Raw genomic sequence first — 13376 nt, forward strand, 5'->3', positions numbered from 1 at the left:
GACAAGTTTATTTCGGGAGGGAATGATTTTTTAAAGAATAAAAATTCTTAGATTCCTCCACCTCTTTCATTATTTTTCTGTCCATCAACTGAATTTATCCCTTGTTTAAGAAAAATGTCTCAAGTTATTTCTTTACTCTTCTTCCACTTCAATTACATTTCCCTCCTCAATACTGTCCTCTTTCTGTCTTAGGAAGCGCTCATACATTTGCACTGTATTCTGTAAAACTACTACACATTTATACATTTTGTGTAACATTCTGACAAAATTGGCAATATAAGAAACGAAACAGAGAATGTGAATAATTACAACAGTATTTAATTTCTGTGACTTGGTGTAAATAACATGCAACTGGGTTTGGCTGTAGGAAGTGTAGTAAACTATGATTCTGGATAGCAATCTATACAGGGTAGGTGCTCAGGACATCTACCAACCACATTTTTTCAACCTGTTGATTTTAGTCTGCATAAGTCAGCAAAGGACCAACCCCTCAGACAGAGGGGTTTAAACAATGAAGAACTCCAAAGAGCTAAACTGACTGTCTTGAAAAATTTCCACCCATAATGTAGGAATTTTAAAAATTAATTTCTACATTAACCATTAATTTGTCAAAAATTGAAAACTTATAAAGATAATCCTGAATTAAACCAAAAAGATGCAATGACTCATGGTGGAAGTTAATGCAATCATAAGAGGCATAGACTAATGCAGTTATTAACAAAGTAGTTGGGTTCATATTATGCTCACGGCTGTCGCCATAACAGAACATAGCAGAATAAAGATACAGATGAAAAAGTCCCAATTTTTCTATCCGCCTATAGTGCACATTCTTCCTAGCAATGCATTTTTACAGTGTTTGCCCATTCTAGTTTGAAATGACCCATTTAATGAGGTTTCTACAATTTCTCTTATGAGATTTGTACAGTCAAATTACAGCCTATAGACCTTAGGAAACTTCTTCTGCCATTAAGCCTGAACTTTCCTGTCTGAATTTGATCCTGTAACTGCTAGTTAATCTGGTATCAGACAAAGTAATATCCCTATCTCAGTTGGCATGAGCAACTCTCCATATTCCTGCCTTTCTGCTACATGTCCCCTTTCACTCTGTTATTTCCTGTCAAGCTCTTGAAATCTTGGTCATAAATCAGTCTTCTCAGTCCTCTCATCACTAGGATGCTCTTCTCTGAACTCTCTCAAATCTTTCTGGTAAACCAGCATATATAGTAACACACCGTACTCATGAGGAAGTTCAACCAAAACATGAGAGAAAAACGGCCTATTAGCAACTGTTCATACCCCATGGCAATTTGGCTAGTAGTTGACAAGAATTCAGATGATCTTAAGCAGGTAGTCTTTTGAACTACTGGGACACTGACATCTTTTGATGTAGATGTGAATAAATGAAGGTATAGGATCAAGTTTAGAGAATATCATTGTTGTGGAAAACAAACGTTATTAATAGCTAAACTAACGAGTAATCTTTACTGCCAGAAGGATAACTTACACATGTTTCAGAAAGCCATTACACAGAACATACACATCATATTTATTTCTACTTATTTTACAATTAAGAACATCCCCTGTAGGAAAACACAAAAGAAAATGAGGAAAACAGGCAAGCAAACAACAGAACAGGCCTTCTGAAAGCTTGCAGTAATAAAAGAGGAAAGGGTACTTAATCATTAAAGAATGCATTTTAGCTGTGACTTTTTTTCTTCTGGTTTATTATTGAAATAAAACATGATCACTGAAGACATTTTTTAGTGCTTGGAATGCAGAACAGACTCAGTAAACTGAAGTATCTACTATGCATATTTTGTTCTTGTTTTATAAATATAAAGCTATACAAAATTAAAAATGTGACTTCATGTTCTACTTCTGCTTTGTCAAAAAAAATAGAAAAACCTCATGAGTAAAATCTTTCCTTGTTAATGAAATAAAATGCATTAAGTTAAGAATGTGGTAATATAACATTAGTTGTTTTTAATTTTTATCTGAAAGGAAAGTAAAAGCTGGCTTATCTCTTTGCTCTCAACTTCATCTTTCTATCACAAATCCTCTGCCTTGTTCCCACCCTAAGAAGGTGCTCTGGGATTCTTTTTGCTATAAATTGTGGTTATGACAAGGCTCCAACCCTCTGCCAGCCTTCAATTTATCCACTGCAGGACACAAGAACTATCTCAAAAAACAGGCAAACCTTCAAAACTAAAAGCTGAAAAGGGACTGACAGGGAAGTAGGTAAAACACATATACTGAAAGATGTCACATATAGTATTGATGATGCTTCTGTGTATATTAGAATTTCAGTTTTGGAAATGGGTTATACTGTTACGTTTAAAATAAATGTTCTCAGTTATTTTCAGGGTTTAGCTTATAAAGAAATAATTCTGTTTGGATTATTTCCCAGAACGCATTCTTCAAAACTTCACTTTGTTCTTGACATAAATTGAAAACAATAATATAGATATACTGTACACAGGCTTCAAAATGGCATTAAAGAGGCACATTATCAATATGTTTAAAACATTTAGAAAGCTCAGCTTTGCATCTTTCTAAGTGAATGACTAGATACTAGACTGAGTAATAGCTGTTCCAATAAACTGCTGTGTGTGAAATGTTTTGAATAATAGTTAATTTATGCTGAGGTAATGACAGCGTAATATAACTGAAATCTGTGCTAATAGGAAAAAAGAAGCCCCTTCCAGCTATTTCTGTTGCAATCAGCTGCAGTAATTTTCACCCCATCTCTCTTTCTCTCTCTCTCTCCCACATAAAATATCACTTTAAGTGTATGTTAAAATGCTTGTTGCTAATTTTAAAAATCAATAATTGGTACCTGTCATCCATATGGAGAAATACAAAATAACCAGACAATAAAGAAGAAATTTTCATGTACAAGACCTATATTTTATATATTTCTGCAATAAAAGAGAGCAATTGTGGTTAATGATGTTCTTTTTATACTGACAAAACATTAAACTCAGTTTGGGTAAAACTCCAGGATGTTCTGACAAAAATACATATGAAATTTCTAACGTAGATGAGAACTGGCCAAACAATGTATTCCAAATAATAGTCAAAGGAGATTGAGACATTTTCTAGGCTATGAGTTATTCACAAACTCACCTGAGTATTCCTTTGATGAATGAATTAGCTGAAATATTTATCAAATAGGTTGGTTGAAGTCTCATCAGCTAAATAAGTTATCTGCAGTTTTTTAGTTTGAAAGTTTGGTGTATGGTTGGTGATGTACGTTGAGTGGCAGTGCTTAGCTCTGTCTGGATGCTGAGCTTTTTAATCACAAGTACAATGAATAACAAACAAATCCCAGACCTTCTAGTATGCCATTTTGGACCCAAACTCGAACCATTGTATGCCACAATTTGTTTTACTTCCAGGAATTGTGCATTTTCTTGACTATGAAAAGATTCTGAATTCCCATAAACATGTAACAGCACAATCCAGGAATGGTCATGAACTCAGATCAGCACAGACTCACTAAAATACTGACTACCTGATCATCTCTAATACATTCACTAACTGGAGATATCATGATCAATCATTAATCTAACTGTAGATAATTGTTTTAAGCAATGGTATAAGGACGTTTTTAATTTGGAATCCTATGGATCAGTTTATGATTTCTGACTCCTTGTCATAAATGGCTTCTGTTACTTAGGGTAGGTGCTCCCAAAAAGTTATTTCATAGTAAAATTGGATGCATAGTTAAAATGTTTCAGTTATTCTGCAGTAAACACCTTCTGAAAGCCCTTTCCCCTGAATGAGACAAAAGTAAGAGCACACATCAATTTCAAAAGAAAAGCCTATACGTTGGGCAATTACTGTGTGGCAAGTGACCTCATGCAATTTACACTAGTTCCTTACTGAATATTCTGATTTGAGGTGACTCCTCCTGTATTCAGTGTCTTCTGCAGGAATCTTTACCTACAGAAATAAATATCTTACCCTCAAAAAATCCCTATGTTTTTCTTCTTGATCTACAGAGAGCTATCATAAGAAGTGACAGCAAGTAAAAACTCTTCCTTTTCCATTTACAGAAGAGGATACTGAGCTCTGAAACTTACTGGAAAGACATAAAAATTATAATATCCATACATGCTCCCAGAGTGAAACATAAACATCCATTTAGTTTTCTGTTGATAATCTCTTAATGCATACAGAACAGACACAGAGGCCAAAAATACTATAAAATAATCAAGGTGTTTTTCCCCAAACCAGTATAAATTTGGAAAAAAAATCCCCATTTTGTATGTCTGGGAAACACAGTATTTGTGTGTGAAGGAGATGTAGACTTCTTGACAAAAACCAACAGAACACAAGTTCACATTTATCAGAGAAGAACAGAGCCCTTAGCATATAAGAAAATAATTTCTACTTTGATGACGGCTTTTACTTGAATAATTGTTCTTGCTATACAGAATCCTTCAATTAACTTTGGAAAAAAGTGGATATTGATACTACTTGCAGCTTCCTACTTATTTCACCACTATCCATATTCATGCCTAAGCAGGACTGCTCCTAGAAAGGAAGCGCAGACCATCCCTTGTATGGAGGCAATTAAGCACAACTGAACATGTAAGTGGCCAGTGCTGTGGGTACAATTCAATCAAGCAGATCCATAGGGGTGGTTTTGATATTCTTGTCACATCAAAGAAACGGCGCCCAGAACAAAAAGATCTAACAAGTTAAAAATGAAATCAGAATAAATAAGAATAACTCCGAGCGAGGGCAAGAACAAGCACATGGTTGCAAGGGCTGGTGTTGCCTTGAAAGCATTATGTAGTGCTATTAGAATAGCGTGTTAATTTTTTCCTCATAAATTTGCCAGGTTCAGCCACCAGGGAAAGGCTAGCATTCCAGCTCCCTTTGTTAAAGATATATCTGTCTTGCTGAGTCTTGACAGCCCTATCATGTCAGCCCTCTGTAGTAGCAAAAAGTGTTTCAGCAAGGAGGGGAAAAAAAGGAAAAGAGAAAAAAAAAGAAGTGAAAACTGATGTGATCTACTCTGCTTCCTGTGGGCATATTTCACTATAGCAGATCCAGAGGGATGCTTTGTTATTCCTGTCAGATCAAAGAAAGAGATAACAGAAGAAAATATAAGAGGAAAAATAAAACCCAGAAATGAAGGTAACTGAAAAGCACTGCAAGACTACGACATCATTATGACTTTTCAAATTATTTAAATATGCTAAATATCAAGTCACCACCAAAGAAATAAATATTGCATAGGCTATATGCTCTGTTATCTGCCAGCAAAACTGTCCTACTAGGATTAGTTTACGGACGCAGCAACTGCCTGTCAAACACTAGCAATTTTAATAATTTTTCAATTTGCTGTGTGAGTTGTGAGTATGCTCAGGTATTTTGACAGGTGGCTGCTCGGAACAAATGTCTGAGCCCAGTACCTTCACATTGCTTTGCTTTCCTATGTACTGAGGGGACGTAAGCATTTGGTGAAGATGCAGCAGTTGCAGGAAAGTCACTGTACTGCACTGCTAAGCTGTATTTGCAACTTACATAGAACACCAGGATGACACAAAGTTAGCCTAAAGTCTAGTGCAAACCAATCGCTGTGTAATATAATGTTTCATTTGATTTTTCAAAACATCTGTAATCACAAACAAGCCGAGCATCTGAAAAAAAGTAAATAGAGATCTGGCTATGATTGTAAACAAATAAACAGAAAACCTGAAATAGTACTTTTCTGCACACTCGATGTGCTTTCAGTACTACATGTGATTAATCTATTATGCACTAACTGCTTGCTTAATTATTTTCTGTTTAACCTACAAGGTAGTACTGAAAATCATTTTAGCTCTTCTGTTGCATTTTCTAATGACTGTGCTGTTCCCTTTCAGTCACAACACTTTGTGTCATACAGAAACAAGTTCCTAACTTGCAAAAAAAACACAATTGTATTGATTTTTGAGTGTCCAGATTTCCAGGTGTTTGGGAACAATGAGACTCCTAAAATCTACAGACATTCTGGGAAAGATCAGGGGAGGAACTATATTTTCTTAAAGAAGTGAACCAATAACATCGAAGCACCATAAATAAACTACATTTCTGATATTGTTCTTTATACATTAGCATTCTCAGCACCAGTCCCCTGAAGTCAGCCAAATCTGTCCAGTGGAAAGGATTTGGATTATGATGTAAACTAACAGTAAAGACAATTCCAAATAACATTTAATGTCCAATATAACTGCTGTTTACATATTAAAAAGAGATACAGACTTTGTACCAGGGATGTTCTGTCATGTTTCTCCATGGGAGAAGACTGTCATGGTAAAGTTCATTATCAATTACTGCTTTACAAGTACAAGATGAGTTAAGCTGTCATAATTTTCTCAGCCAGAGATCCTGTGCTGTCAAAGAATGTCAATTTTTAATCTGACAAAAGGAAGAAAATTATCTGTTATTCTGACCTCTAATTTCTTGACATTTTAATGCTGTAATTACTGTGGTTAGTGCTGCAACCATGATTTCACCTGTCAAGTAAGAATGAATCAATATCCTTAAGCTGTTCTTCAAGTTTTAGCTTTCACCTCACTGCTTTTACTTTAAAAAAGGAAAAATTTACAAATAGAATACAAAAGGTTGCAATTAAAAACAAACAAGCAAACAAAAGAATAATTTGGGGCCTGAAAAACATTTATTCTGTTACACATTTTTTCTCCTCCTTATTACAATATGAAAACAATTTTGCAATGTGCAGAATAAGAGAGACAATTAGAACTGATTGAACTGGAGATTTTCCCAATTTCTAATCATAAAACATCTAAACAACAGAATTCAATTTTATACATTCAGTGGAGCATTTCGGCCAGGACTTTCATGTTGCCCTTATCACTACTTGAAATAAATTATAGCGATCAAATATTTTTTGTGGTATCAGTGAATTTGCAAAATAGAAAACAAAGAAAGCAAGCCAGATGGAGAGTCTTCTACTAAATAGGTCCAAACAGAACAAAAGCACAGGATGGCCTTTTTTCCAGTGTTAAACAGTAGAGTGTTCTTAGAGGGCTCCCCCATGCATGTGAGAAAGATGGAAGGAATGGCAGGGATGAGTTATCCCACCATTGAATATATTTTTGTTCCAGGTAGAAGACTACTGAAGTGACTCCTCAACCATTCTTCACAGGAAGCTAAGAACTACATATTCCTCAGTGGTTAAGTGAAATGCTCAAGCAAAGTGTGAAAGTGAAAGGGCCAAGGTATAGCATGAACAGGTCACGGGAATCTGCCTTTTAAAATGATGTCTTTCAATCAGCTCAGACCTAAATGGCAGGGTTTTTTTTATTTGGAGCCTTATTTCACTGGACAGGTTCTGCTGGGACTCAGCTCAATATGAAATTAGTTACGGCCAGCGTTTGAGGAGGCTACTGCCGTACTTGAGCCCGTTGGTCTGATAATGGCTGCTACCAATAAGGTTGTATTGATTGGCTTATTTTACAGCCATTTATTAAGAACATTCACCATCTTCTGTGTGACAGAACAAAAATGTTTCCATTTATTTAAAAAATAAACATGAAGAGCATTTGGATACCGAGAAATGCATTTTCCTGGATAACTGCAAATCTCAATTAATTTTAAACTGCAGTGTTTCTAAGTTAAGATGCCAAACACCACCACCTGCCACTGTAAAACATACTAAACAATTGTTATCACTATTTTTAAGGCAGCTAGTGTTCCTATCTTTACATTTCTGTATTTATAAGTGGTCTTCAGAGGCTTAAAAGCTCTTAAAAGCTTCAGAGGCTTAAAAGATCTTATTGCTTTTATTTTATTTTCTGGAATATCTAGTAAAAGCCAGAATAAAGTAAAAAAAAAAAAGCCAACAAAACAATATATATAGAACATATATACTTGTAACAGAAATATGACATCCAAATACCTGATCTACTAGATCATCAAGATGTCAAATGCTTTATTACTGGCCAGAGAATGTCTGCTAGCTTCATAAATAGAACTCAGCGAAACAGAAGAAGGCTCTAAATCTGTCTATATTTACACGTGTATTGTAATTTCTGATTAAAAATGAATAAAAAGTATTTTTTAGTCTTTTTATGTCAAATCACCAATGCCTGAGATCTCTTGGAGGAGAAAGCATACTATTTTTAAATGCACGCATACAACTTCATGTATCTATATATAACAAAAATTAGGAGGATTTATTTTTTCTAGACATGTTGCCTTCTCATTGCGTACAATGAATTTTATTTACTAATCATCTAACTTGTGGCAATGAAGATGAAGTTGTGCTTTTAGAAGTTTACATGGTGCAAATAGCCTAAGAAGAGGTTTATATGCTATTGACTGACAGGGCATGGGTTAGATGTACAAGTGAGTGAACAAAAACATCTCAATTAATTTCTTGAAATTTCTGATGACAAGTTATGCATGTAAGTAGAGCCACAGGAGAGCTGAAGAGTCTCATCATGTCATACGATGTTAAATAAGGTGCACAGACAGACAGATAGACCTCAATCCTACAAGCTGCCCTGTGGCAGCAGACTCTTAAAGTCAAGACATAGGAGCCTGCCCATGCAAATCAGGACCTTAAGCCATGCAAATCCCTTGTATTCATGGTGCTTCACACCTGTTTTATACTTTAAAAAGCATTGCTCCTTCATATCTCCAGTTTTGTACCTTACTGACTCTCCTCGTGCTCAAAGATTTGAATGAAAACCATTATGTAGATGTTAACATTAAATATTTGAGGCAGTGGTATCAAAGCAATTCTGCCCATTCTTAAAATTAAGTAAATACTAACTGTTTACAAAATATAAGCTTTGCAGTGCATGGTGTGAAAATCCAGCTCTAGGAAGCTAGGGGTCTGAATGCTTTTTTAGTTCTGCTCCTCAAAAAGCAATAACACACTACTAAAAAACAACATGCCAAACCCCAATATTTAGCTGAATACAAATGCTTCCTAGAATCTATTTCTTTCTAAACTCTGTAGATTTCTGTCTCCAAGATTGGAAAACAAACAAACAAACAAAACCCCATCGCCTGGCAATGTATAAATTATTACTGTTTTGCATACAGCAGATGGCAGCTATCTGGGGGAATGGAAGATTGTGTGTACAGCTTCATCACAGCGGTACTCATCTAGCAGCTGTTGCTTCTTCACACATTTCACCAAATTTCAATTGTTTTAGCCAACAAATGGATGATATTAGAAAATGATCATTCAAATTAATAGTCTTACTAAAAACAAATATAATCACTGGAAGGAAACATGTATCAGGACAGCTAGTACTTTTTTTTTTTAATTTACTGATAAATTTAAAACGCTCACTTGTATATATGCGCATAGATATATATTTCACACATATATATACACACAAACATAAATACTTTTATGTACAACAAATAGCAAACATTTTCTATTTTCATAAGTTTGATTATACTTTATGTGATTAACACAAAAGTAATCTGAATAATTGCTACTGTCACTCTAGCAAATATATTATTTTTCAGATACATATTCTTACCAACATTATCTGACTGAAAAGGTTATATTTGTTTCCTTATGACTATGATGAAGTTTTTTCTTTCAGCTTTTCATTTCTACTAAGTGAACTTAATAAAAGTAAATTATAAAAACCAGCAGAATGTATATTACAGAATATATATTACACTATAATTTCCCATGTCATAACTGACCATTAAATATATTAGTAACTTCAAGCAAACAAAATACTTTGCGACATCTGTTTTATTGCTAGTTTATTAATACTTGCTTCTGAAGTCACCTAGGGCCTAAGTTCTGAACCAAGTCACACACAACAATTTTCTCCAGCAGTGAAAGATGGAAAAAGTACTATTTCTTGTGAGATGACAGCAGTTTTTAAAACAAAATGGCAGTAAACACCTACCTCCCTGAGGACAGGATCAGTGATACTGTCCAGGTTCACAGAGCCTTCATATGTTAGGTAGTGGAAAACGTTGAGTGCACGCACTGCTTCTGGTCCTCGTTGCTTGTAGCCAAATATAAGGTCAATCCACTGATGAAGCTGACATGATACAAACTCACTTTCCAGGGCCTGCAAGTGAAACTCAGAGTTAGGAAGTAAATTCCATCTTGCAATTTCATGCTTAAATTAAGTTCTACCTTTTCCTATTAACTGAGGAAACATAATGGGTATCATTACATTTCCTGTTCAGGCTTATTTGATCTATTTGAAATCCTTCAAACATTAAAAAACAGAACTAATTATATTGAGAGAAACACTAAAAAGATATTCTTCTTTCCTTCAGCTTTATATCATGTTCATTTTCTTCTCAGCTACTGGGTTTCTCCTAGCTGCAAGGGTTGTAATTATTAATTTTTGGGCTTGTCAAATAAGTTAGGTAATTTGTCAAGAAAAACTGAAGAAAATGGAAAACCAATTTCAAAAACCCAATCTTCCGACTCATTTTCCAACTAGTTCTAATTAGTCCTAAATTTAAAATGGAAACTTGAGGATTAAAAAGCTGTATAGGCAAAATGAGGTTCTGAACTCCATGTGTGAATTGTGACTGATTTCTCAAAGGAGAAAAGCATTTTTCACATTCAGTTTTGACATTAGGTTGGTTCACCAGAGGAAACACAGGCTGTGACTAGCTAGTTTAAAAATGGGTTCAAGGATTGCTATTCCTTTGCTCAGCATATAGAAGGAGATTAATTCTAGATGGAGGAAATGATGATAGTATTACCGTTGAGCCTGATCCAACCAATGTGCCTGTATCAGACATGAATGGCATCCTTAGTAGATATCATTGCCTGTACTGGAGCTTTCAAAAGCTGAAGGCATTACACAGTTTCTCCTTACCCCTCTACCAAACTACCTGTATTAATTTCCCATGAGCCTGTACCTGGATACACAAATCATTCTCCTATAAAGACTCATCATGTATTCAAGATGGCATCCTGGCACACTCATTCCTTCTTTCATAATGCTACCTTCAGAGAAGAGCTGTGATAAACAGGAAGTGGTCTTAAAATAAAGATTCATGGTTCATTGACCAAGTTTTTATACGTGTCCTTGCCCAAACTCTGTCATAGTCCTGATTTTGTACAGTGTCGTATACCTAGTTTCCTTCGATCAGAACAAGTGCAGTTCAGTTCTCAGAACTGGGAACTCACTTCCAATTAGTTTGTTAGAAAAAAAAAATTACAGAATCACAGAATGGCTGAGTTTGGAAGGGACCTCTGGAAATAACCTGGTCCAATCCCTCTGCTCAAGCAGGGCCACCTAGAGCAGGCTACCCAGGACTGTACCCAGATGGCTTTTGAATATCTCCAAGGATGGAGACTCCACAACTTCTCCAAGCAACTGTGGCAGTGCTCAGTCACCCTCACAGTAAAAAAGTGTTTCCTGACATCCAGAGGGAACCTCCTGTGTTTCAGTTTGTGTCCATTGCCTCATGTCCCGTCACTGGGCACCACTGAAAACAGCCTGCCTCACTCAGAAAAAAAAAAATACCAGCCTTAATACAATTTATTATGTAAACATCTATGTCAAGCTTACTACTACTCACTGCAAACAGGCAGAGCTGGCAGCAACCCTCTGTATTACATTATTCAGTCTCAAAGATTGTGGCTTTTTTTTTTCTTCCCCTGAGAAATCCTAATTCCTCCATTGTTTCTAGCACTGTGCCACTACTCAGCACAAACAATTTCCGGCTAGGACAGAGTCTGCCCCAGGAAAGTTCAAATTTTACAGGGGGATAAACTTTGGAAAAAAATAGATTTCATTTTATTCATTTACATCAAAAGGAGACTGCTTCAGAAATAATCATTGGATGTTGTAGTACCGTGCCATGCACTGCCCGCCAGCAGCAGCCCCCTGCCCACCACCCCACACGGATGAATAGCCACAGAAAGGGCAAGCCACATGGGTCTGGCTCCCTGGGTAATCACGCAATCGTTCCTCAGACATTGTCCCCGTAATGTTCCATGTGGAGGAGGAACTCTCTGTGCTTTGATGGAAAACTGGATCCTTTTCTGTCAAAACCAGTGACTCTTATTTCTGAAGAAAATGGATGGGAAGGCTCATGCTTAATAGGTGACATGTAGCTCAGTTTTCAAGGGCTTAGGTTCAGCATACCATAAGAAGCTATAAATACATGTTGCAGAGAACCATATAAAAATTTGTTGTTTCCTTTTCAAAATCAGAGGCCATCATATGTAAATTGCGAGTAATATTATTTAAATAGCATTAATAGTACTTATAACTAAATACTATTAAACTAATACTATTTCTTTTCAAAGCATGTCTCCCAATAAATAATTAAGAAATGCCAGATCCTTAATTGTATTGTATTGTGTGTGTGCAACATAATATGGTCAGCAACTACATCATTCCATATAATCTTTTTCATAGGATTTTTACCTCATTTAGCATGCAGGATGCTAGCATGCAAGGATAAAATTAAGCATGCCACAGCAACCATAAATAAAGTATTTCCTAACTTTTAAATGCTCCATTTTTAATGTTCCTTTGTATGTCACAAAACTTGAAATAGAATTTAAAGCCTGTTGTCTTTCCAGCATCCATCTCTGACCAACTTACAGCAAACAGCCTAAGTGTTCTCTTCCTTCTCCGAACTCTGCATATTTATAAGTTTCTTTTGCATCTGTGTCTATTATTTATTTATTAAAAAGTAATTAACAAAAAAAATGTTAGGCATTTGCTTTGGTCAAAAATAGCATTGTTCTTTCTAGAATATGGAGAGCATTTCAGGAAAAACACAAAACTTTTGGCTATTTAAAGGCGGGACAGTAAATTTGAAAAAATAAATGCTTTGGCCAAATGAGCATATTTCACCCATGATCACCTCTAACATCTTCTCCCTGGTGTTAGAATCACAGAAGAGTTTGGGTTGGAAGGGACCTTTAAAGGTCATCTAGTCCAACTCTGCCACAATGACCAGGGACATCTTCAACTAGATCAGGTTGCTCAGAGCCCCATCCAACCTGATCTCGGATGTTTCCAGGGATGGGGCATCTACCACTTGTCATGCAGCCCAGGATACAGTTGGCTTTCTGGGCTGCGACAGCACATTGCTGGCTCATGTCTGGCTTTTCATCCACCAGTATCCCCAAGTCCTTCTCCACAGGGCTGCTCTCAATCCCTTCATCCCTCAGCCTGTATTGATACTGGGGGTTGCCCCGACCCTGGTGCAAGACCCTGCACTTGGCCTTGTTGAACCTCATGAGGTTCACACAGGCCCACTTCTCGAGCTTGTCCAGGTCCCTCTGGATGGCATCCCATCCCTCAGGCGTGTCAACTGTACCGCTCAGCTTGGTGTCGTCTGCAAACTTGCTGAGGGTGCACTCGATCTCGCTATGTCATTGATGAAGT

At 36.2% G+C, this 13376-nt stretch overlaps 1 protein-coding gene across 7 annotated transcripts in view; it reads right to left on the reverse strand.

Annotated features, from left to right (window-relative positions):
* The window catches only part of NBEA (neurobeachin), a 513742-nt gene that overhangs the window by 38619 nt on the left and 461747 nt on the right, over window positions 1-13376 (reverse strand). For all 7 annotated transcript variants that reach the window (XM_087756962.1, XM_087756961.1, XM_087756957.1 and 4 more), the window contains one exon: window positions 9906-10073. In XM_087756962.1, coding sequence (XP_087613088.1) covers window positions 9906-10073 — 168 coding nt within the window. The remainder of the gene's footprint in view (window positions 1-9905; window positions 10074-13376) is intronic.

The sequence above is a fragment of the Nipponia nippon genome, unplaced genomic scaffold (genome assembly GCF_047370975.1).
Source record: "Nipponia nippon isolate SJK-2023a ecotype South Korea unplaced genomic scaffold, ASM4737097v1 scaffold_2, whole genome shotgun sequence".
Classification (NCBI taxonomy): domain Eukaryota; kingdom Metazoa; phylum Chordata; class Aves; order Pelecaniformes; family Threskiornithidae; genus Nipponia; species Nipponia nippon.